The sequence below is a fragment of the Zalophus californianus genome, chromosome 8 (assembly GCF_009762305.2).
Source record: "Zalophus californianus isolate mZalCal1 chromosome 8, mZalCal1.pri.v2, whole genome shotgun sequence".
Lineage (NCBI taxonomy): Eukaryota > Metazoa > Chordata > Mammalia > Carnivora > Otariidae > Zalophus > Zalophus californianus.
This window is the reverse complement of record NC_045602.1, coordinates 6,913,589-6,940,055: the sequence shown is the minus strand read 5'-3', so window position 1 is coordinate 6,940,055 and position 26,467 is coordinate 6,913,589. Positions and strand designations below refer to the sequence as shown.

Here is a 26,467-nt window from a genome sequence, read left to right as displayed (position 1 = left end):
TAGAACCCTCAGTTTGTTTTTCAGAGTCCATCATCTCTTATGGTTCGTCTCCCCCTCTGACTTACTCCCCTTCATTCTTCCTCTCCTGTTATCTTCTTCTTTTTCTTTTTTCTTAAAATATGTTGCGTTATTTGTTTCAGAGGTACAGATCTGTGATTCAGCAGTCTTGCACAATTCACAGCGCTCACCGTAGCACATACCGTCCCCAGTGTCTATCACCCAGCCACCCCATCCCTCCCACCCCCAACCACTCCAGTAACACTCAGTTTGTTCCTGAGATTAAGAATTCCTCATATCAGTGAGGTCATATGATACATGTCTTTCTCTGATTGACTTATTTCACTCAGCATAACACCCTCCAGTTCCATCCACGTCGTTGCAAATGGCAAGATCTCATTCCTTTTGATGGCTACATAATATTCCATTGTGTATATATACCACATCTTCTTTATCCATTCATCTCTCGATGGACATCTTGGCTCTTTCCACAGTTTGGCTATTGGGGACACTGCTGCTATAAACATTGGGGTGCATGTACCCCTTCGGGTCCCTACATTTGTATCTTTGTGGTAAATACCCAGTAGTGCAATTGCTGGATCGAATGGTAGCTCTAATTTCAACTGTTTGAGGAACCTCCATACTGTTTTCCAGAGTGGTTGCACCAGCTTGCATTCCCACCAACAGCGTAGGAGGGTTCCCCTTTCTCCACATCCCTGCCAACATCTCTCGTTCCCTGACTTGTTAATTTTAGCCATTCTGACTGGTGTGAGGTGGTATCTCATTGAGGTTTTGATTTGGATTTCCCTGATGCCGAGCGATGTGGAGCACTTTTTCATGTGTCTGTTGGCCATTTGGATGTCTTCTTTGGAAAAATGTCTGTTCGTGTCTTCTGCCCATTTCTTGATTGGATTATTTATTCTTTGGGTGTTGAGTTTGATAAGTTCTTTATAGATTTTGGACACTAGCCCTTTATCTGATATGTCATTTGCAAATATGTTCTCCCATTCTGTCGGTTGTCTTTTGGTTTTGTGGACTGTTTCTTTTGCTGTGCAAAAGCTTTTTATCTTGATGAAATCCCAATAGTTCATTTTTGCCCTGGCTTCCCGTGCCTTTGGTGATGTTTCTAGGAAGAAGTTGCTGCGGCTGAGGTTGAAGAGGTTGCTGCCTGTGTTCTCCTTTAGGATTTTGATGGACTCCTGTCTCACGTTTAGGTCTTTCAACCATTTGGAGTCTATTTTTGTGTGTGGTGTAAGGAAATGGTCCAGTTTCATTCTTCTGCATGTGGCTGTCCAATTTTCCCAACACCATTTGTTGAAGAGACTATCTTTTTGCCATTGGACATTCTTTTCTGCTTTGTCAAAGATAAGTTGACCATAGAGTTGAGGGTCCATTTCTGGGCTCTCGATTCTGGAGAACCAGGATTTTTAAAAATAGAGTTCTCTGGTCTTTTTTTTTTTCCTTGAAGAAGAAACGTTTATATTCCTTTCTTTGGGAAGAGAATTTTTTTTTTTTTTTTTTTTTACTTCTCTGTACCAGGTCTAAATAACTCTTTGCTAATTGGAATGAGTAGGGGAAGTAGAGTATCCTTTCAATTTGCAGTTTAGCACTTTGGTTTTTTAGGCTCAGAGGCAGTCATTCTGGTATTGATTTAGACAACTTCCCTTTTGGAAGACATATGTTCATACTCTGTAAATAGAATTGATCATTTTACCTACTTCTATTTGGTCTTGGCCTTTTTTTTTTTTTTTTAACCATCATCTGCAAGTTTGTTTTAACTGAGAATTTGCTTATACTTTTAATTATTTATTTAACTATTTTTGATAACAGTAAAAGCTAGTGGAATAGAGCTTGGACTCTGGAGTCAGACTTGGATTCTGCTCGGTGCACCTTGGGCAGGTAGCTCTGTTTCTCTGGACATGGACTTCCAACCCTTGGCTTTACCTTCTCATCTGTGAAAGGGAGTCAGTGATCATGGGGAGAGCTGAAAGGTGTCGTACTACAGAGAGGAGCTTAGCGCCATAGCCAGCTCACTATGAACCTGGAAAGTACCCAGGGTCAAGACCATTTTCATTATTATCATCTGTCATTACTGAAGTCCAGGTGGCAGTCCAGATTGGAAATTTTCTGTTTATCCAATCTCTTTTTTAGTGTTTGTCACACAGTATTAACATACTCTGTTATTTGTGTGTCTTTGCCTCTACACTGTAATCTCTCTGCAGAGACTGTGTCCCGTTGACTCTTTGTTCCTAGTGCCCAGGATGGTGCTTGCCAGAAAACACACACTCCACACAGATCCATTCAACAAGTGGGGAGGTATTTCTCCACCTTTTTAAACTTGCGTTCTTTTTTGCTAAACATACAATTTATACCTGTGTTTAGTGTGATTTGAAATTCAAAATAAGATGTGTTATCTAAAAAAACCCTGAAGTTTTGAGATAAAAGATCACTTTCTTCTCAAAGTCCTCGGGCGGCTTGAGAGGCGTGATGCACAGTCTGTGGGTCCTGCCCCACTCTGCCCCTTGAAGAGTCAGCCAGTGGGTGAGTTTCCTTCGGGTGAGTTTCCTGAAGGAAACCACTTGAGTTTTAATGTCTTTTAGGGTACTAACCAGGTATGTGACTTCAGGACTTAGTTTCCTCAACTCTAAAATGATGACAGTTGCATTAAAGACCTTTAGGATACCTCCTATCTTGAATTTCTACTTTACTAATAATACTTAATAGTTGAGTGCTTACTGTGTGCCAGACACCCCAGTCAACACCCTGCACGGATTCTCTCTTAAGCCTGAAAAATACTTTGTGGCTCCTCTGTTATTTATTATGCTCCTTTTCCTAATGAGAGCAAGTGGAGTGGCTGCATGTGGGGGATTATGAAGAAAGTCACCAGGTGCCATAAATGAGTGGAAAAGCACCTCAAGGCTTGTCACGGAGGTCAATGATGCAGAGGTGAACGCAGATCTGCTTCATATGGACCAACTTGTACGGTCACAGTGACAAAGGCTGTTATAACAGGAGGCTAGCAACGTGCGATTTTGCACCCCACAAGATTGCCAAGCACATCGTCTGAACCGTGGTGCCAGGGTAGTCTAGAAGAAACCGTGGCACAGTTTGAGAAATAAAACTTGTAGCTTCTAGAGTTGTTGTAGTTCCAAGGAAATTTACTCACACAAGAGGAGAAAAGTATATTTCCCCAAGAATCCTCAAAAAAAATATTTTTTAAGACCAGTATCTTTAATGAGTTCTACTCTCAATAAAGCCCTTAAAAGTATGTAGTAATCCTCTTCATCATTTCCCCATTAAATCTGTTAGTGAATTGTTAATGCTGGCAACAAATAGGAGGTGGATATTAATTAGAAAAGTGTGCTTTAATCATGTTTTTAAAGCTTCCTTCTGTTTCAGTTTATACTCATATATGTTTTTCTGCTTTCTCATGACTTTCTAGTCAAAGTAGTATTCCAGGCCAACATTGTTTTCCTGTGTGTTATGTGTGTGTTAGATAGGGAGAGAGAGAGAGATGGACTGACTGACATCCTCTGTTCAATGGGTTAAATAAGTTTCTTCTGTGGGCCTGCCTTGGAGCCTCCTTCTTATTTATAATATTTCTATGGAAAAATGTATTCAAAAGTTTAAGTAACTTTCCCACATTGGAGATGCCTGTTATTCTGTAATGATTAGCTTAAAAAGTAATTTTAATCACGGATTAAGATCCTTATTTATATTTTAAATTGTGTACAATGGTTTGAAAATTTTTTCGTAAATTATTCATGCCATCAAAGGGGAAAGGAATTTGTGAGTTCATGTCTGTGTGCCCATGTATGCATAATCTTAGGGATAGTTTGGATTGAGTTTAAAACCAGAAATCCTAATCATGTTTGCCTGAATTTTGTGACATGAATGGGTAAATTAGTTCTCTCATTTAATGGTGGATTGCCTCATTGGAACATTACAAAATTCTGTGTCACCTCAGCCAGAATGTTTTATAGATGGATGACTGCAAATGAAGAATTAGATCATTTGATTTGAGCCATCATGCTTTCAGAATAAACAGATTTGGGTGTACCTGGTTTTCAGTCAATACTATTATTTGGTACTTTTTGTTGCTTTGTGAGAAACAGTTTTAGGTCTTTGGGAAAACAACTAATGTTCTCTCAGGACTATTCTGAAATCCAGATTTATTACTCCTTTTCCTCATTGTGCCTTGAGTTATGGAAAAAGCTGTAATCCTTGAGCCACATAACCCCACAGCGCTTCCATGTAGCTAGGAGACAGGGAATGCCAGGGCACTGAGTGTGCCTTTATGAGGTTTCATTTTATTTTTCCAGCTCTTCTGGGGCTTGTGATATGGGACCCCCTGTAAGGTGTTCACAGAATTCTAGGCTCTGGAAGTTAGATTCCTTACTTTTTACCTGGAGATGTTCTGTGTGATACATAAGCACTTTGTAGCCTCAGTGGTCTCATCTTGATGTCTGTGAATGGGTACCCCTATTCTAACAGTGCTCTTACTTTTTATAGGTATGCCTTACATTTTCTTGTACAAAGTGGAATTTCCTACTGTATCATGATCATAATAGGAGTGGAGAACATGCACAAGTAAGTGTTCCTCTTTATTCCCATATCAATATGGATTTCCCTATAATAGAATTAGATCAAAATATAATTCTGTTACATTAAAAATTATTCTAAATTGTGATAATTTTCTCAAGAAGAGCTGTCATAAATTACTTAAAGCAGGCTTTCTCAGCCTCAGCACTGTTGACATCTTGGGCTGGATCATTCTTTGATGTGGGGGCTGTCCTGTGCACTGTAGGATGGTGAGTGGCGTCCCTGGCCTCCGCCCACTAGGTGCGAGTAGCGCCTCCTCCCCTCCCCCCCCCCAAGCTGTGACAACTGTGAACGTTTCCAGATATAGTCAGATGTTCCTTGGGGGCCAAAACAGCAGCCATGTCATGTCTATTGTTTTCGGAATACAGTGCGGTACCTACGAGTTCTCATGAAGCATCTGTTGAATGAATGAGCAAATGGATGAATGATACTATGACTCCTGCATGACAGCAGACCCTTTCCCTGTCGTCTCCTGAAGCTCTTGCTTCAGGGCCCCAGCCCCTGCCTCCTGTAGAGCCCCCGAGCTGCATCTCAGGGCTGCCATTATCGTAGCCCTGTGTCCTCGTCTATCTGGGGCAGAGTCCCTGACCTAATTCTCGAGCCTGCACATCTGTGCTGGGCTTTACCTCGATCCGGGTCCCCAGGGAGAGTGGAATGGGGGTGGGGCAGAAAGGGTGGGAGTGGGAGGTTGGGTGTAGCCTGTAGAAGAGGAAGGGGAGTAGAAATGTGTTTTGGGCATCCTCCTGAAATTAGGAAGGCCTTTTCCCTGGAGAAGGCAGCACAGTGGGGCTGGGCTCTGTGCTGCTCAGATGTGCAAAACAAGCCTTTGTGGACGGGCGTGGGAACCTCAGCGCCCTTCATGTCAGCTTTTTGTTTTCTGACTTTTCTATGGGAAAACTTGTTTTGAGTTCTAAAAATTCTCAGACTTCTGGAACACAGCACAAAGGAACTGCCATTATCTAAATACAAACAGCAGAAATGTGGAATGGTTAAAACAGAAAGAGTAGAAAATCCCCTTAGCCTAAAGAAGTTAAGCTGATCATTATAAGTTGGCAAGTAATTTTCAACAAAACAGATGACCTAAATAAAAAATGTAAAAGGTGTAGGTATATACAGTAAAATCATACCTGTCCAACAGGCTGCCAGGCTGTGGATGGGGTTATATTGTCAGGGAGGAAATCAGTTTTAAACTTAACCATTCTAACGCCTTGCCTCCCTACTAATTTGAACAAACATTTCTTGTGTGCCACAGTGTTTCCAGAAACTTAAAGATAATGGAGATGTGGTCCTCACCCTCTGAAATGCACTGTTGGGTTGGAGATACTAAGACAGTCAGTCATGCAACAGATATTTGTTAGCTGATACTGGGATCCAGGGATGGGTATGAGGACGTGCTCTGTCTTCCTGTCAAACTACCAGTCACACTGTGATGAGTCTTAGAAAAGAAGAATATACTCAGGGCCAGGGAAGCGTAAAGGAGGGAGCGGCTAGCTGGGAATGCTAATTAACTTCATGAGGACAGGCTGTATGTGTATCAGCCATTTACTGTATGTTCAGTAGAATAAAACAGTTGGGAACAGAGTACAGATATTTGGTGTTAAGGAGAAATTATGCTAACGTATGTTTTTAAGAATTGAGAAATATTAACACATACTTTCCTCAGATGCCTCCTTTGGTTTTTTTTTTTTAAAGATTTTGTTTATTTGACAGAAAGAGACAGGGAACACAAGCAGGGGGAATGGGAGAGGGAGAAGCTGACTCCCCGCCAAGCAGAGAGCCCGATGTGGGGCTTGATCCCAGGGCCCTGGGAACCATGACCTGGGCCGAAGGCAGACACTTAACAACTGAGCCCCCCAGGTGCCCCTCAGATGCTTCCTTTATTGATGATGAAATTGAACAGCTGGCTAGGTCATGGAAGAAGATCGAATGCAAACTCTGCCTTCCACCCAGGTGGCCTTAGTGGTTGACTGGATGAGTAGAGGTTTGGAGTCCTGGATATATGGGTTTGAATTCAAACTCTGCTGAATTTTCATTAGCTTTGGGACCTTGGCCAAGTCACTTAACCTTTTTGGGTCTAAATTGGATTAAACTGGTGACTCTGCTAAGGAGCATGTGCCTGCCCGTTTCATGCTTGGGGCATCCAGCTATGCTTGTTGTTTGCATACAGTGTTCAGCTAGAAGAGGTGTTCAAATTGTGCATGAGATGCTTTCAGAGGTCATTCTTAGTGACACGTATTTTGCTGTTTTTCCTCCTGATGTCATGTTAGAGCTGGGCCATCAACCTGGCCACCGTGCACCGTAATTCGTCTTTTCTTCTTCCCAGGACATGAACTCCTTGGCAGGGATCTTTTACTTATTTTTTAATCCCATGGTTGAGCATTTAGATGTTAGAAGCTCTCAGTAGGTGAGGTTATCTTTACTGTTCTGAGTATTTTGCGGCTTTTGCTTTTGAGTCTTTTTTTTCCATGTTTTTGGTTTGGTATTTCCAAATCTTACGTTCATTCCTGCGATAGGCCTTGAATGGCATGCTTGATGGGTTGACTTGCAGCTCTGTTTGTGTTTCTGGCTCACTTCCTCCTTGTTCTTCCCCATAGAGCCGCAGTCCTGGGGGTTGGGGTGGGGCTGGGGCAAGAAGAGGCAGCTGTAGCTGACCTGGCCTTGATTTCCATCCAGGAAGACCCCAAGGAGCAGGTAGCCCAGGGTCATGTCCACTTATTATCTGCCAGCTCTAACGAGACTCCTACAATATGGATTCCTAGACAAAAATGGCATTAGGAACTGCCCGAACTCTACTAGGAAGGAATGATGATCTCGGAAATGCCATCTGGCAGGCAGAAGCCTCAAGTCACTTGAAAATTTGTCCTCATGAAGTTAATTAGCAGCGGGTAGTGGCTCAGCGGGAACTCTGTGGGGAGAATATTAACTTCACTGAGAACAATCTCATGCTTCCATGAGAGGGAATAAAATATGGCAGGAAGGAAACTGAACTCTTAGATTTTTTTTTCTCTTATGCTCTCCGTGGACCATGTTTGAAAGCCTTGTGGTGGTTGGGGATAAAGGTACAGGCCCTTTTGGTATGGCTGTGCCAGAAGTCGAATTTCAGTTGGAAAACTGTAATTCTAAAATCGATTTTTAACGTGATCTTATTTTTATAATAGTTAATGCTTCTGTAATTATTGTGTATCAGTCACTGTGCAAAGCCCATGCATTGGCACTTAATCCTAGCACTAGCCTTTGGAGGTAGCGTGGGAGACCTATCCCACAGGGAAACACAGCTTAGTAAGTGATGGATCTAGGATTGGAACTAGGTGTGTCTGCCTTTACCCAGGGCCTAAGTTTTTTACCTCTGCAGTAGATTACTTCTAACCATTAAGCATGATGATTATGAGAATGGGTCATTAGAAAAGAAATGCCCTAAATTGATTGAGGAAAAAAGGAATGAGAGCCAACAGGGTCCCCAACAAAGGCAGAGGTTTGTATGTGTTCGTCGCTCTTCCTTAGAACACAGATGCAGATATCTTTTTCCAAAAAAATGCAGTGGCCTTGTAGCATATTGTGCTTAGGATCTAAGGTTTTTGAATATTCTCAATTCTCATAGGGAGGAAAACCTGTTACTTGGCAATAGGATGTTTAGGTTCCGTTGGATTTCTGAAAAATCTTGAGGACATAGCATCATTCCATAAAAGCCTGAACTCAGGAAAGGGCATGATTCAGTTTCGTTTATGTCATTCAGTCAATTATAGTATCTCTTTTGGAGGTATTTGGATTCTAAATTTTATTTCTAATTGTATACTGGATCTCTCTGTGAAGGAGGGTTTGGTCATCCTTGAGCAAGTTTTTTTTTTTCTCCTTAGGATTAAGCAAGGGTTTTTATGCAAAGCAGGGGTGTTATATTAATGTAGGGATGCTAATAAGACTGACACACATCCGTTGGTAAATAAAGGTGTTACTTTGGGCGATGCTGTTCATCTGAATGTGTTAGAGTAAAGAGAAGTTTGCAAGGATTACTTGTGTGATGAGGTTCTGCCACATCAGGTCTGTCTAAAAATGTCAGATTAATAACTAATACCCCAAATTAATCATTTAAAAAATGAAAGAGTTTTGGCAATATTATCCAATTAAATGGTATATCCTTTTTGTTTTGAAGATAACAATTCATACATTATCAAAAATAACTGGTTAGTTGTGATAATTAAAAATAAGAGTACTTTTCATTGGAAAAGTATAAGGACTCATTTTTTGGTTTTAGATACTTCTGGAAACTAATTTTACTTTTACATTAAGACCTTCATCCTTGCCAGAATGTTGAAAGAAAAATTAAAAACTCACATAACCATCTGTTAGAATGATGAGCAAAATCACTCAGTAATATGTCATAACACATGCCACTTACATAAAATATGTGGTCCTTGTCGAAGTTTTGTGAGAATAAAAGCTTCGTGACTGTTTTCTTCTTAACTTTTGAGTAAGAAGTGAGGAAATGGTTTTGGAAAATTAGGGCTTGCTAACGGATGGAAGTACCTGTGGTGTATCCTTATAGTAACCTGTTCACATGTGTGAGTTTTGTCTTCACAGTGTTAGAAGCAGTATGATTTAAGAGAGAGCCCTTGGACTCTGACTTTGGCATTTGAATGATGGAGGGACTTCTAGGTGCCAGTCCCTTTGTGGAGTGCTTTTTACAAATATCCCAATTAACTGTCCCAACAGGCCTACTTAGGAGGTATTCCTAAGATCCCAGAGGTCAGTTCACTTGACCACAGTCACAGAACCAGTAACCGTCAGGCATGGAAGTCTGTGAAATTCATGTATGTTGTTAGATTACTTATCAACATTCTTTTAAAGATTTGTTGTTGCTGTCTTTAGAAGATTTTCGCCTGTTTACCAGACAGCATACAAATCCTATTTATTTTTTGGAAGAGTAACAAGCACCATTGAGGCATTGTATTTTGACTGGCTTTTTCTTAGTCTTCATTAGAATGAAGTGTTGGGGTCTTTTAAAAATGCTTTAACCTTTAAATAAATATCCGAATAACAGTGATTTTAATCTCTAAAACCTCTCCCATTCTTTAAACTTGTTCAGACTTTTGTAAGTGCTGTAAGTCAGGTCGATATACTAAAATACATAATATAGATTCTAAAATGTTGTTTCAATGTCAATTGACGAGAAATAGAATTTTAAAATACTTTTAGATAAATTAATTTGTGTAGGGAAAATAGTGCCGACCTCCTCCTACTTGTTGCTAGCTTACTAAATAATTCATATTTCGAGCAGTTATGGAAAGATAGATGGTAATAGATGACCTACCTGAGGACCCAGAACACGGCCAGGCCAGGCATTTTGGTGAAAGGGTATGATGGTGGGTGAGCGCGGGCATCTGTTTTTCACAGTGAAAACTGAGCTTTCACTTAATGAAGACCGGAAGGAGATGGGATTACACGTCTTTTCCTGGCCTAGAAATTAATCTTGCGGTTATTACAAAGGATGTGCCCTTAGCATGACTTGTCTTGGGAAGAAGAGAGGATTGGGATGGGCTAGGCACAGTTGGCCTTTCAGAGTTTTGGAAACCCTTGTCTGGAACTCCTATGGTTGGAACAATTTCCTTTTAAAATTCCAGTGATTAGAAAGCTGTCTCTTAGATTACTATGCAAAGCTTTTTTCTTAAACACGAGAGCACTAAAATGTTTAGAAAACAGACTTAAAGGATTGAAAAAAATATCCAACGAAAGAGAAGGATAAAAGTTAAGAGGTGAATAGGATAAACTCCCTGAAGGACAACAGAACCTTAATTATTAATAATGTAGTGGTGGTAATAGCTAAATTACCATTAACAGCCGACATTTATTAAATCCAAATTCTATGTCAGATACACGTCAAATGCTGAAGTGAATTCCCACGTGGTCATCACGACTGCCCAGTGCTGGAAGCCTGTTCTCTCGGCGTCATGGTTGAGAGCCGTGCACCTGCCCCATACAACTAGTCCTCAGCAGGCCCCGAGTTTGAAACCAAACCTGTTCAGTACCAGAGCCCATGCACCCAGCCACTAACCTCAGCTCCTCCCCAGCCGTACCGATGTGTGGATTTTCTATGGGAAACACTCAGTGTCCCAGCCCTTTTATTTCGGGGTTGTTTTCCTTCCTTGTTATTTGGTGTGCATACAAGTAATATAAATTAATCTTAGTTTGAACACTGTATTGGGAAGCTAAAACTTGTAATTCTAAATCTTGGGTAATTTTTTTTTTTTTTTTAAGATTTATTTATTTTAGAGAGAGGGAGCACAAGCGGGAGGGGCAGAGGGAGAGAGAATCTCAGGCAGATTCTGTGCTGAGCGTGGAGCCCGATGCAGGGCTTGATCTCACGACCTGAGCCAAAACCGAGTTAGATGCTTAACCGACTGTGCCACCCAGGTGCCCCTCTGGGGTTTAGGTTCTTAATTTACCTGCACTTCATTTGATGGCTTCTATAAGTAAATCATTCTTCTTATCCCCAATACCTAACAGAACATACTTTTATTAGCAATATATTTTCTGTACCAGGAATTCTCACCTCTTGGGAGTAAAGGGAGATTATATCATAACTTAGGGGAATGGGATCATGATTCTGATATGTCGCACCCCACCACCTCCACCAAGCAATGAAACAAAAAGAGTGCCGGCAGAATTTGACATCTGATTGAATGTTTATATCTGCTGACATGAGGCAGATGTTCTCCCACCTCCCCTCACGGTTTCCCAGTGTGGGGGCTTACCTGGATGCTCTGTCTTTTGTCTCTCCTGATCACCATGGTCTGCCCTCCTCTAGATCATAGTTAGCAAAGTGTGGTCCAGAGACCCCTGGGAGTCCCTGAGGTCCTTCTAGGAGGTGGAAAGGTCAAAACTATTTCCATAATGACATTTAGACATTATTTGCCTTTTTCATTTTCATTCTCTTGTGGGTAGACAGTGGGGCTTTCTCCAGAGACTGCGTGCTGGGTGATACTGCATTAGAGCATTTGTGAGTTTAGGTATCTTCTGTTAAGTCAGACATGAAGGAGACTTGCACAAGTGTAAAACATTGCCCCTCTTCTCATTAACTGTTTTTAAAATATACTTAGAAAATATATTTTTCCTAAAAGTATTGTTTATATTGGCATGTACTAGGTTTATCATTATTTTTGAATTAAATATTTTTAAAATTCTCAGTTTTATTCTAGTGTGGTAAAGACTCGTGGCTCTTGCTTATGCAGGTTATGCTTCTTTGGTTTCCTCAATAATTTTTAAGTGGGTACAGGATCCTGAGACCGAAAAATCTGAGAGTAGCCTCTTTAGAATTCTTTCATGCCTCCCGTGTGGGCTTTGTGGAGCTCTCACCCAGCCACCGTCATTGAAGACATCTGAGCGCCTCGCCAGTGTCCTTTATGTTTGTGCTCTCACTGTCCACTTGCCTGGTACATTCTGCTTCTGAAATCTGTAAGTTCTGGAACCCTCAGAGAGCACTTCCGTGTGCTTATGTACTCCCTTGCTCCCCCTGGCTCCGTCCACGACGGGCCGCCTCCCTGGTGGTACAGGAAATGACAGAGACATGCATCCAGAGCCCAGAAACCGTGATGTCTCCACTCCGCTGTCCCTGGTTCTCCCGGTCAGCGTCTTCCTGACCTCGCTTTCGGTTTTTCTCTAGTTTCTCACAACCTCTTCATCATTCCACACACCACCAGGCAAACGTCCGGGCTGGGGTGGACACAGATCTTTAATGTACTTGGGCAGCCAGGTGTTTGAGAGAGAGCCACACGGGGCTACTATGGATGGCTGTTTCTTATTTCACCTAAGTCTTTATGTTCTTGCAGATTATTTTAATGGATGTTTTTCAGTTTTGTTTCCCATTCTTTTCAAAGATTACTCTGAATTTCAGTGACCTTTAAGTCCATTCACCTTATCTCTATATTCTCACACTTAGCAGACAATGTAAGTTCTTAATTAAAATTTCTGGGACGGAGATGAAGATAATCCTCGGAAGATCATCCTTAAAGATGCAGGGTAAGGTGTTAGAAGGGGTAGCAGCAAGGAGGAAGAGGAGGGGAACGGCCCCGGCAAGGAGGGGATGTGAGCTGGTGGTCTGCGGTGGTCCTTCCCAAACAGAGAAGGATGCTGCCCCCTCCCTTGTCCCGTTCATTCCACACCCAGCCCGCATGTGGAACCAAACACATCTCGGGCCTCAGCTGTCTTCTTCCTTGCTGACGCCCTCTCTGGCATCCTCCAGCGGGGCAACCAAGGCAGGTATGGGAGGGGGTCCTTGCTGCTCCCTGTCCCCTCCACGTCTAGCCGTCACTAAGAACTCTTGGTGCTTCGGTTTCCTCTTGGGTTGTTTTGAAGTTTAGACCTTTGTAGGCAAGTAAAATAGCAACTGCCATGTAGTGAGCCTCATTAGCTGCTGCTCTTCCCTCCCTCCCGATGCCTCAAGTCCATGGCTGCCCAGGGGTCATGCACGTGAGTCTGGCCTCTGCTCTGGTGCCCCGATGGGCTGTTAAAATGTCTGCCTGACCGTGGCTCTCTTCTGCTTTGGACTGTGCACGGGCTCCTTTGAGCTTGGCAGCTTGGCAGCGCCTTTGTGCCTTTGCCCTGCCTTCCTTTCCTCCCTCGGTTACCGCTCTCACTCCTCAACTCTGACAGGCCCAGCCATAATGGGCCATTTGTAGTTCTGAACACACACTCTGCTGTTTTACACTTGGTCCCTTTGTGTTTGCCGGGAGCCCCCCACCCCAACATGCATTCCTGCTGGTCCTGCTGGGTGTGACCTTGGAGCCCAAGCCCTTCCCCCTTCTCCCCTTCCTGCCAGAAGTAGTTGGTCTCACCTTGTACAGCTCCTGTATATCACATATTATGCTGTGCTGGACAGATTTGTTCACAGGCGGAGCAACGCTGTGGTTGAGATCCCGGCTAGAGAGCCACACCGCCCCATCCTGCTCACCCGCTTGCTAGCTTGGCCACACTGAGGTACTTAGCTTCTCTCTCTCCCCCTTTTTTTTTTTTTTTTTAAGATTTATTAATTTCAGAGAGAGCGAGCATGAGAGGGGGGAGGAGAAGGGGAGGGGGAGAGAATCGCAAACAGAATCCCCACTGAGCATGGAGCCCGACATAGGCCTCGATCCCATGACCCTGAGATCCTGACCTGAGCTGAAATCAAGAGTCTGACGCCCAGGCGACCCTGAGTCACTTATTCTCTAGCCTCAGTTTCCTCATTTGTACATTAGGATTAATAATAATTCCTACCTCATAGGACTGTAGCAAAGATGAGGTATACTGTATTTCATGAAGTGTAAAATGTCAATGATTGTAAGATATGCTATCATTTTACCTACCACTGACGAGGATTACTTGCTGTCAGTTGGGAGAGCATTCTTGATTTCAGAGATGCTAAAATGTGAAAGTACATGAGTATCAGGTTTAGTGATACACAGAGCCCCTTGGGTGGTGTGGGGCGGGTGCCAGGCATGTGTTACCTGGTACGTGCTCACCTCCCTTACTGGACTTGGAACCTGAGAGGACAGGGACTGAGCTGTATTCGATTTTGTGTCCTCAGAATCTGGTCAGACAGCATTAGCGATTGGGTTGTGCATCTGAATGGCCTCTGCTCATGAGCTGACCATTTTCTCAAACCTACAGCCAAAGGCAGACTGAAGTATGTTCCTCTTCTTCCAGGTCCCAGTGTCTGAGTAGCCCTGACCAGCTCAGCTTTTACTCAGCTCTGCGGGTGTCTTCTTCCTATTCCTACTTTTTAGATCTTTGGTATTATGAGACAAAATATGGATGATGGAAAACTGTAATTGACAGTCTTTCTCTTGCTTTTAGGAGCTTTGAAGAGTTAATTGAATCACTTTCTTCCCCCTGCTTTCCTCCTATAAATTTTTCACTCTGAAGTTTAATAGCAGAAAGATGAGTGGTCTTTTGTGTGGGTGGGGAGGGAGGTCAGGACCTTATGTTAAAATGCAGCCCCTGAGGAACAGGGAGTGACAGGTTTCTAATCTTCTTCTTGGTAGGGGCCCAAGATCTTTGAATTGGGGACTGGTAGGGGTGATGTGAAGCCTTTTCCAAACATTCGTTGTTTTCAGAGTCCTGGTTTTAGTAGCATGGAGAACAGGCTGAAATCTGGATATGTTTTTTTGTGGATAATTGTCTTTCTCAGTTGCTCCCAAGATTCTGTCCTTACATTGTCTGCCAGTTGTAGTTCTTGATGTTACTAAAAGCTTTAAGTTTATGCAAATTGATTGACTTACTAGGAGAGGCTGAGGTGGGGGACTACTAATCAGATGATATTTTGAACTAAAATCCAGAGATCTTAAATCTCGATGTAAATTATAAAAGTCTATATTTTGAAAGATAAAATAATCTTGCTTAATGCAACAGCCAAAACCCAATTTTATTTGTACATTTGAGTCAACTTTGAGAACAATTAAGTGACTTCATTATGTTACTGAACCAGGTATGGGAGCAAAAGTTGGATTTTTTTTTTTTTTTTTTTTTAAAGCTGAACAATAGCTGGGTGGTTTGGTTCCTTTCAGTCATCGGTAAACAAAGTGAGAACAGGAAAGAATGGAGTGACTTCATATATCACTGTCACTATTTGTGTCTAGTCTAGTGAATACAGCTAAGCTCCTCTCCATTTTTTTCTGTGAATAAGGCTTCATAAAAGAACACACGAAATCCCTCAGGACTTTTATTATATTTGTAACTCAATGCGGTCTCTTTGTTCCGGCTGGGAGGACACCTGGTCAGAAAAGCAGGGTACATCACTCAGCCAGCCCAGACTTCCCAGGGACAGTGGCGTTTTCTTAAGGAACATAAGATTACTTGCCGGTGTCTAGGAAGGAATCAAGAGTGTTTTCTGGTCACCAAAGACCAGATTCTGTACTCAGGGAGAAGCCTTAAAGTGGGGATCCTGAAGAGGTGGTTACTTGACCCTACAAAGGACAACAGCTTCTTAACGTGACGGCAGACACAATGAGGGACCTCTGAATCTTATGTAAAGATGGCATGGCTGCCTTCTGCTGGTAAAGCAGGTGGTTTTTTAGTGTTTAAAAAATTCTTCTGTTAGAGTAGTAAATATAGAGATGATTTCCCATTGACAGAACTCAGTTCACTCCTTCTAGGGAGGTCTGGCAATCTCCTCTTGCCATCAAGACTTCACTAGGTATGGGTAAGTTCCTTCTTTTCTGGGTCTATGTTGGAAGTTTAATTTACCTCTAACACATATAATGTTTCTGTACTAGCCTACCAAAACGCGTTCTAACTGATGGGACTTCCAGCCATGGAGGAATGAAGAGGTTGACAAATTTTCTCCCCCAACCAAAACAGCTATAAAACTGGACAAACTCGTCAAAACCATTTTAGGGCTCTGGAAATTGACCAGAAGCAAACAACATTTTGAGAAGCATTTATTCATTAAAAGAAACTGCTAAACTTGGAGAAAGAATAATGGGAACTGGTGGTATTCTTGCCTGGGGTTACCTCCACTCCTCACTCCTTAGCAGAGGAATCCTGTTATTGCAGGGCTGGCCATGGACACAGCAGCTTTAATGCCAGAAGCAGCTGACTTGGTTTGGAGGGCAAAAAACTCACGCAGTGGTGAACAGAGAATGCCTCCAGCCCTCCTGTCCTGCAGATGTGGAGCATACATTGAATTGGGAGACACTGGAAATAAGAGAGCCATAAAGGAGTTTGAGAAGATCTCCATGCTGCACTGGCTGCCTGGAGGCTGCATCCAGGCATAGGGGAGGCCTGAGAGGGCCTGGGGGAGAGTACAAGCTGGGGCAGACCTCACAAGCCCTGGACTGTGAACGAGTTCTCTAACCCACATGTAGATACATAGGCAGACAGCAGTGCCTTACTGGCTGATGGTGTTGGAACACAAGCTCTGACCACTGAGCTATGCAGACATGGGTGACCCCTAGAACGAGACTGAAAACTAAGACCCAAGTATTTAAAAAACTGAGCAGAGACATCGGCTGCTGCATACCATGGGTGAGAAAGAGTCAGCAGATTAAGTCCGAGCTAAAAAAGAACAGCACAACAACAATGCTGAAGAAAAAAACAAAACAAAACAATCAAAACTGAGTTTACTATATTATTTACTATGTCCAGTTCTAAGCAAAAAATTAGGACAAACGGGGGAAAAGGCAGTCAACTGAAACTGCCTCTAAATAGATCCAGATGTTGAATTTACCAGAGATTTCAGAGCAGCTATTATAAATATGTTCAAAGAAATAAAAGAAGCTATGATGACCATGAGTCAACAAATAGGGAATATCACTAAAGAAATAGAAACTATTCATAAGAACCAAATGAAAATCCTAGAGTTGAAAAGTTAGTAACTGAAATGAAAAACCTACTGACTGCACAACATAGTGATTTGTGATAGCCAAAGAAAGAATCCGTAAACTTAGAGGTGGATCAGTAGATATTAGTCAGTCTGTCAAAGAGATGTAAAACATACCGAAGAAAAGCAAACAGCTTCCAATTTCTATGGGGCAACATCATGCACACCAACATGTGCGTAGTCAGTGCTCCCAAAGGAGAGTAGAAAGAGGAAAAGCAGTTAAAGAAATAATGTCCATCAGTATCCCAGATTTGATGAAAACTATAAATCTGCAGACCCAAGAAGCTCAGCAAACCCCCAGTAGGATAAACAAGCCGATCTTCACTAAGATACATTGTAATCACACTGTTGAAAGACACTGAGAATGAGGACATCTTGAAAGCAGCAGGAGAAATTATTTAGGAGGAACAGTGCAGTTCTTACCAGAAACAATGGAGGCTAGAAGGAAGTGGAATGACGTATTCTAAATGCTGAAAGAAAAAATTTTCAACCACAAGTTCTATAGCCAGCAAAATTATCCTTCAAAAATGAAGGTGAAATAAAGACATTCCCAGATACTCAAAAAACCTGCCTTACAAGAAATTCTAAAGGAAGTTGTTTGGGTTGAAAGGTAATATAACAGATAGTAATTAGAATCCACAGGAAGAAATGAAGAGCTCCAGAAATGGTAAATGTCGGTGGTGAATAGAAAAGATGGTGTACATATACATTTTCTTAATTTATCTAAAGGGCTGTATGAAGCAATAATTACACTGTATTATTAGGATTACAGCGTATATAGATGCCATATATGTGACAATAGTAGGATAAAAGACAAGGGAGGAAATACAGCAAATTTGCTGTATTTTATCAGAATTAAGTCACCATTAATCTGAAAGAGAGTGATAAGATGCACACTGTAATCCCTAATCACTGACAAAATAACTACAAAATGTACAATGAAAAAAATCAACATAGGAATTAAAACAATATGCTACCAAACATTTTTTAATAAAAAATGAGTCAGTAAAGGAGGAACAAAAAAGACCCGAGACATACCTGAATCAAACAGCAAAATGGCAGATGTAAATCTAACCACATCAGTAATTACATTAAATGTAAATCAAAAGGCAGATGGGATTAAAAAAAAAAAAAAGACCTCATCATATGCTATCTGCAAGACACATTCTTTAGAAGAGAAGACACCAACAGCTTGGAAGTAAGAATGGATATGATATATCTTGCAAACAGTAACTGCACAAGTGATAGAATGGCTATACAAGACACTGCAGAACTAATAAATGGGTTTGGGATACAAGATCAGGAGACATATATATATATATATATATAAAATATGTTACATATATTCCAAACAGTCCAAAAATGAAAGTACAAAAGCAATTCCATTGTATTTTATACAATACTTGGAACTTGCATCAAAAAGAATAAAATACTTGCAACTACACTTGAAAACTACAAGACATCTCTGAGAGAAATTAAAGGAGATTAAATGGGGCTGGCTGGCTGGCTCTGTTGGAAGAGCACGTGACTCTTGATCATGGAGTCGTGAGTTCAAGCCCCATGTTGGGTGTAGAGCTTAAAAAAAAAAGATTAAATGGAGAGATATTTCATATTCATGGGTTGGAAGGCTTATATTGTTAAGATGGCAGTTCTCCCCAAACTGATCTACAGATTTAATGTAATCTATCATAAAAACTTCAGAAAGTGTTTTAAGTAGAAATTAACAGGCTGATTATAAAATGTATATGAAAATACAAAGGACCTTGAATAACAGAAAATTTTTTTGAAAAAGAACAAAGTTTGTTGTACACTATGGTACAGTAATAAAGATGTTGTGATAATAGTGTAAGGGTGGGTACATATATCACTGAAGCAAAACTGAGAGTCTAGAAACAAACCCTTTATTGTTTTATGGTCAACTGATTTTCAACATAAGTGCCATGGCCATTCAGTGGGGGAGGATGGTCTTTTCCATAGATGGTGCTGGGACAATTGAATATGTGAAGAAGCAATATTACACCTTTACCTCACACCATACATAAAAAGTCACTCAGAATGTATCATAGACCTAAACTGGCACCTAAAACTATAAAACTTTAGAAGAAAATATGGGAGCTCTTTATGACTTTCGGTTAGGCAAAGACTTTTTAGATATGACCCTCAAAGAATGGCCCCCACAAAAAATTGACTAATTGTACTTCATCAGAATGAAAACCTTTTTCTCTTCAAAAGACACTTTTAAAACAATCAAAAGGCAAGCCACTGGGAGATAATATTTGCAACACATATATGTGATTCAGGACTTCATCCAGAATATATAAAGAATTTTCCCACTCAATACTAAGACAGCCCAATTTAAAAATTGGGAGTATGGGGCTCTAATCAACAAGTACTCAAACATCTGAGTACCTGTTTTGTGCCATAGTCTGTTCCAGACAAAGACCAATGCCAAGCCTGCCATCCTGGAGTTAGTGTTATGTGCGGGAGGCAGACAGGTGGGTCGACAAATATAGAAGTGAAGTTATTTCAGAGAGAGAGATGAATGAAATATCGGAGAAAGTCGATGCACGTGAGCCAGCCATTCACAGAAGCAGAGAGAGAGCCCATGAGTGGGAGGGAGTGACCCGTGCCTGGCTCTTCAGAGTGTTTGGTGTCGTCAGAGACCCGAGAGAGGCCCAGGCTTGTGCCTTGTGAGCAAGATCCCCAGTGCTATGAGATGAACTCAGAGAGGCAGGCTGGGCCAGATTGTAGTTGTAGGTACAGTGGGAACCCACCAGCGAATTTTGAGCGGAGAGATGTACCTTGTCAGACTACGGCTCCAGCTGCTGGATGGCCTTGTTCCAGGGAACGTATAGCAGGAGCTTCCAAAGGGATGGGGAAACCAGACAAGACGTGTTGGTAGCTTCGGACCTGGGAGGTACTGTGGAGAGAGAGGTGGACACAAAGGGGTAGATTATAGAGGCAGGACTAAGGACTGGATTGAGGATTGGCTGTAGGGCATGAAGAAAAGGAGGGATTGGCTTCTGGAGGCTTGAGCCACTGGTGGGATGGTGTTGGGTGTCATGTATGAGGTGGAGGAGGAGTAACATGCTGGCTCTGCAACGCAACTCAGTAGGAGAGCCTTTATTAGACACTCGTGGCAGTGTCAGCTTGGCAGCCAGACGGGTCTGGTGATTGCGGTAAAAGCTTTCAAGCCTTAGAATTGAATGAAATCTTCTGGGGGGAAAATTGTTACTAAATAAGAGAAGGCTGAGGCTCTGTTCAAGCAACTTTTCTTAAGTCACAGCCAGAAGAGGTCAAGCCAGCATTCCAACCTGGGGTTCTTTACTCCAGAATCAACTTCTGTGTTTTCTTGAGACACCCAAATATAAAACCTTGACCTGTTCTTCTCAGTTTCTATAGGCAGAAGAAGTTATAAAACGTTGGAGTTCCGAGTGCTTGGGTGGCTCAGTCGGTTAAGCATCTGCCTTTGGCTCGGGTCATGATCCCAGGATCCTGGGATCCAGCCCACTATAGGGCTCCTTGCTCAGCAAGGAGTCTGCTTCTCTCTCTCCCTCTGCCATTCCTCCTGCTTGTGCTCGATTGCTCTCTCTCTCTCTCTCTCTCTCTCTCTGTCAAATAAATAAATAAAATCTTTTTTAAAAAGTTGGAGTTCTTTATACTTTTCCTTGGAAATCCTTAGCACTTTCTTTCACATTCTCTCCCTTAGCCAGGGACTTGAAAGAAGTATTTAACCATACTTGTGACTTCCAGACTTCCTTTTTCTTACCATCCATCGTATACATCGATTAGTCTTTATTATTCTCCAGATAACTATTTCATCCTATTACTTCTTTGCTCAAAAAATGCCTACAGGAGAATACCCAAAACATTCATATTCAAGAAATCCATGCTCTTCAGAATACTTTGAACCTTGTTCTACCAACTAAGCTTATTTCCTATTGTTTTTCCCAGTTTTTGCTAGATAAGTGTCACTCTGGCCATGGCATTATATACTGACTCTTGGCTTGACACACTCAACTTAACTGGGAAGCACCATCTTCTCCGTCACTCTTGTTCTGTGTTTGGAGCCAACATAGACATTGTCATCCTGGGAGGAGCCTTCCATTCCCTTTCTGGCCTGTGCTGATCTTTTCACACTAATTCTACTGTACCCAGTATTCATCACCACCATTCACTTGCATGCACATGTCCCACCCAACAGAAATGAAGAGAATGTCTTCTCTTTGTCAAGCTCCTTGAGGAGCTCAGTGTCGTGAAGGTTGTGGACAGCTAAGAAACCAGTGTTTACAAAGTGTGGCATGGAGGTAACTGGTTTGGAGCTAATCCTCCGAAAGCCAGCGCTGTTACTGGTGATTGGTTCTCAAACATTGTGACAACATCCCTGACTTGTATCTTTCTCTTCTTTCTATTCCTCTATAAAAGGCAAGTGTATTGATTCAAAAGACGTCTTTAACAACCAACTCTAGGAAGAGATAAGACATGTGATCTTAACATGTGAAGAATGGCCATTATTATCTTTTTAAGATTTTATTTATTTTATTTAGAATGTGCTATTGTGTGCAGAGAAAAAAAAATGAGAAAAGTAACACATTTATTAAAAGTCCATTAGGGTGCCTGGGTGGCTCAGTTGATTGGGCGATCGCCTTCGGCTCGGGTCATGATCCTCGAGTCCCTGGATCGAGTCCCGCATTGGGCTCCCTGCTCAGCGGGGAGTCTGCTTCTCCCTCTGACCCTCTTCCCTCTCGTGCTCTCTATCTCTTTCCCTCTCTCAAATGAATAAATAAAATCTTTAAAAAAATAAAAGTCCATTAAATGTATAACTGGGTTATTAGAATAAAATTCAGGAAATTATCAAAAAGATTTTAGAAGGGTGCCTGGGTGGCTCAGTCGTTAAGTGTCTGCCTTTGGCTCAGATCATGATCCCAGGGTCCTGGGATCAAGTCCCATGTTGGGCTCCCTGCTCGGCGGGAAGCCTGCTTCTCCATCTCCCACTCCCCCTGCTTGTGTTCCTGCTCTCGCTGTCTCTGTCTCTGTCAAATAAATAAATAAAATCTTAAAAAAAAAGATTTTAGAAACCTGACATTTTGATAATGGCCTTAAGGCGGAATTTTGCGACTGCCAGTTGTCTGTGGCAGATTAAACACACACATTTCCCTGAAACTCCACTGAAGTGATAGTAAGCTGTCTGCTGTCCAAGGTATAAAGTCAGAGATGAAGGTATTGGGAGAGCTGAGGCCCGAAGCGCACGCAGAGGATGGTGCTGTCAAGGGGCCTGCCTGTCCTGCCCATTCAGGGATTGGTCCAGGAGAGTGGGTGTGTGGGCCCGCACACGGCTCTGTCGAGACGAGCATGTCGTGCCCTTTGACTTTGAAACTCGGTGTACGTATGACTTTCTTATAAATAGGGACAAAAGAAGAGGTGAGCCCTCTTTGGGATGTTGACTTGACTTTCAGATGCCATTGCATAGAAAAACAATTCTTCAGGTTGCTTTCCACATAAAAACCACTAAATGAAAACAGACAAACTTGATTAATCAAATTTTTTTAAATAGAAAATAAGAATAATTTTTAGGCAGTGATCTTTCCAAGTCTCTGCTCCTATAAATTGTTTATTGAGTACTTTTCAGTCTGCATTTCCCAGTAGTGGCATCTTTAGAGTTAAATCTAATGCACCCCACCAATTTAATTTTTAGTTCTTAGCTTATGTTTATTGCTGTTTAGCTAGATAAAAAAAATAAAAAGGCTAGCTAGAGTGGGTGAATTGTAGTTATTTAATTTGAAATGGTGTATTCTGGAAGTAGAAATGTGTAATTGTGGATAGAAATTTTGGGATCGGGCGCCTGGGTGGCTCAGTTGGTTAAGCAACTGCCTTCGGCTCAGGTCATGATCCTGGAGTCCCGGGATCAAGTCCTGCATCGGGCTCCCTGCTCAGCGGGGAGTCTGCCTCTCCCTCTGACCCTCCGCCCTCTCGTGCTCTCTCTCTCTCTCTCATTCTCTCTCTCAAATAAATAAAATCTTTAAAAAAAATTTTTGGGATCAATTTTGAGAAAAATGGATTTGATATGTAGGCTTAGAGAATTACTTACAGGTGTTTGTTTAAACTGAGTGGAGTCTCTTTTCAAAATTAAACGATAACCTATGGGCTTCAGGATTATGTGCCAGCAAGTAGAGGTAAGGTTTGGAGATACAGTTTGAATAAAACTAGATCCTTGACTTAAAGTCTTTTGTGACCCACTAGCAGTTTTAACCTGAGCTTTCTGCTGTCAGCATCGTGTTTCCACCCAGCAGTGCCAAGGAGACAGACGGAAAGGAACCACCTAGACCAAGGATGGTTTAGCAACAAGCAATTATACAAGAACAAAATTATCTTTAAAGTGAAATGGAGCCCTATCTCACCAAATTAGTTAATGCAAAAATAGCACCAGTTGAAAATCATGGCCAACTTCAGACAACACTGATGGTAATTAACTTGTCCTTCCCCCCGAATTGCTAGAATTTCTGTGATCTGCCTATGCACACGTGTGATGGGTGCTTTGAATGTTGCCGGGCTTCTCTAGGATCAGTAATGTCCTAATGCCATCAGTCTTTAATCTTCTTGGTTGTAATCAAAATAAAAGTTTCTGTGAATGTGTATCATTCATCCAGTAGAACCAAAGAAAAGAGTTTTATTTTTTTAAAAAATTAGATCCGGGGTTAACAAAAGTTCCTGAAGAAACTTGGATTTTGTTATAGGTGTGGTGGGCAGCTGTTGGGGAGTCTTGAGCAGTCTGGATGCAGTGTTTATAACAGACTAGGGAGGGAGCAGGGGAAGGGCGACTAATCAGGATGCTATTACATCAGTCCTGGCCCAGACCCGCTCCCAGTGGGAATTACTCAATCCAGTGTATATTTGTAGATAGATTTGGGTATGGATATGAGTCATAATGATATGCAATATGAAGATGGATTTGGAGGTCTGGGATATGGGGATGGGAATCACAAAGATACATCAAAAATGACTTTAGTTTTTTGGGGGGGCAAAGCAACTGCATGAGAGATGGTGCTGTTTACCAGGATGGAGAAAACTAGGGAAAAGGTGGTTTTGGTGGGATCAGGATTTCTACTTGGGACATGTTAAGTTCCAAAGACTGACTGACTAGGCAGCACCTAGTGATGTTAAGTATTAAGTAGCTTGTTGGTTGTTTGAGTTTGGAGATTGGGAGGCATATCTAGGCTGGAGCTTGAGAATCTGGTAGCTATCGGTATACAGAAAGTATGTGAAATCATGGGGCAGGGTGACATCCTCTTGGAAATCAGTGTCCCTGGACAAGAAAAGCAAACCCTGGGGCCCCAGGATGAGGAGGAATACACAAAGGAGGTTGTATACAATGTGTTTGTTTCCAAAATAAGTTTTAATCAACTTTAGGTATAATTTACCTAAAACAAAATAAAACCACCAGTTCAGTTCAATTCCAGCGTAGTTAACATTGGACAAATGCATAAACTGTAACCACCACGCAAATCAAAGTAGAGAACATTTTTACTCATCTCCCAGAATTTCTTCCTTTCCCTGTGTATTCAGTCCGGCTCCGTCTCCAGCAACCAGTGATCTGCTTTCTGTCACTAGAGATTAGTTTTGCCTGTTTTAGAATTTTGTATAAATGGAACTCTATAGTGTAGTATGTAATCTTTTGTGTCTGCCCCCCATTTTTTTTTAACTCAGCTTAATGTTTTAAAATTCGTCCATGTCGTTGTGTTTATCAACAGATTGTTCCTTTTGTTGCTGAGTGACTTTCCATTGTATGGAATGTATGTACCATAATCTATGTTTCCTTTCACCTGTTTATTAATGGACATTTGGGTTGTTTCAGAATGGGGGCTATTATGAATAAAACTTCTAAAACATTTTTGTACAAGTCTTAGATGGATATATGTTTTCATTTCTCCTGCATGTGTTGTGTGCCGCAGAAGAATTTTTGGGACATAGGGTGAAAGTATATTTAATTATATAAGAAACTGCCAAACTTTTCCAAAGTGGTTATATGAATTTTCATTCCCATTGGTGAAGTATGAGGGTACCTGTTGCTGTATAGTCTCAACCACACTTGGTTTTATCATACTTTTCAATTGTCATGCTAATGGGTGTTTAGCGGTACCTCACTATGATTTTGATTTAGATTTCTCATGGTTAATGATGTCAAGCATTTTCTCTTGGGCTAATTGACAAATTGGACACCTTCTTTTGGTACAAGTCTGTTGAAATCTTCTGACTTGAACTTTATTATTATTTTACAATTCATTCTTTTTATTAATTGGATATGTCTTTTGTCAGTTTTATGAATTATGAGTATTTTCTCCTCATCTGTGATTTGCCTTTTCATTTTCTTAGTGGTGATTTTTTAAATTAGGTTTTTAATTTTCACTTACAGTATATTTAACATGCAGTGTTACATGAGTTTGCGGTGGACAATTTAGTGATTGAACACTTCCATCCATTACTCCATGCTCATCATGATAAGTGTTATCTTAGTGGTGATTTTTGAGGAACAGAACTTTGAAATTTTGATGAAGTCACCTTATCAATTTTTTATTTTATACTTTAGAGCTTTTTGTGTCTTTTCTAAGAAATCTTCATCTGCCCTAAGATTATGAACATTTTCTTTTGGAAGTTTTATAGTTTTATTGTTTAGGCTTAGATCACTGATCCATTCTGAGCTAATTTTTATGTATGGTATGAGTTACAGGTTGAAATTAACTTTTTTCTGTTCATATATCCATTTGTCCCAACATTGTTCATTGCAAATACCATCTTTTCTGTATTAGATTGCAACTCATCTATATGTGTGGCTTTATTTCTGGACTCTCCTCTGCTTATTGATCCACGTGACTAACTTTGCACAAGACTTACATATAAGAATACTGACTTGACTTTCTCCTTATTTTGCCTTCCCCCTCTGTGTATTCTTTCCAAGACCCTGTTTGCTAATATGCTTTTTGTTATATGGTGTCCCTGTATTTTTAGAGTTGTCTCAAATATTATATAGAAATGCAAAAACTACAGGTTAGCCAACAGAGTGTTTGAAAGAGAAGAGCAAAGTTTCAAGGTTTCACAACTAACTATAAGTACCTAATTTCAAGACCAAAGTATAAACAAACAGAGTCTGGGAAAATATAGACAGAGGGAAAAGCAAAATAAAGAGAAGACAGTGAGTTAGAATACAGATGTGCATGCCTTTTCTGAAGCCGAGCAAAAACCAAGGTCATCTGAGCTCATGCACCTTGGAAAAGCGAACAGTTTAATTTGATTTCAGCACGTTAAAACAATTACTCATTTGTTAGATTTTGTCTTTGCTCCCGTTAGGATTTTGAACCTTTTGGTGATGTTACCTGTTTTCCTCATTCAGGAAGAATTCTTTTTCATTTCCCCTCAGCATTTCTGGTCATTAATCCCATAGTCCCAGAGCTCTCTCTCCTTTTTTTTTTTTTTTTTTTCCCTGAACAGTCTTCACTCTGTAGCTGATATCTAAATGAATATTTTAGA

General features: G+C 41.2%; 1 protein-coding gene across 5 annotated transcripts in view; it reads left to right on the top strand.

Moving 5' to 3' along the window:
- MBOAT2 (membrane bound O-acyltransferase domain containing 2) overlaps positions 1-26,467 on the top strand; it is a 120,415-nt gene that overhangs the window by 52,108 nt on the left and 41,840 nt on the right. For 3 of the 5 annotated variants that reach the window (XM_027621231.1, XM_027621232.1, XM_027621233.1), the window contains one exon: positions 4,510-4,587. In XM_027621231.1, coding sequence (XP_027477032.1) covers positions 4,510-4,587 — 78 coding nt within the window. Of the gene's footprint in view, positions 1-4,509; positions 4,588-26,467 lie in introns of those variants that run through there. The other 2 variants (XM_027621235.1, XM_027621236.1) reach the window with 1 other exon arrangement.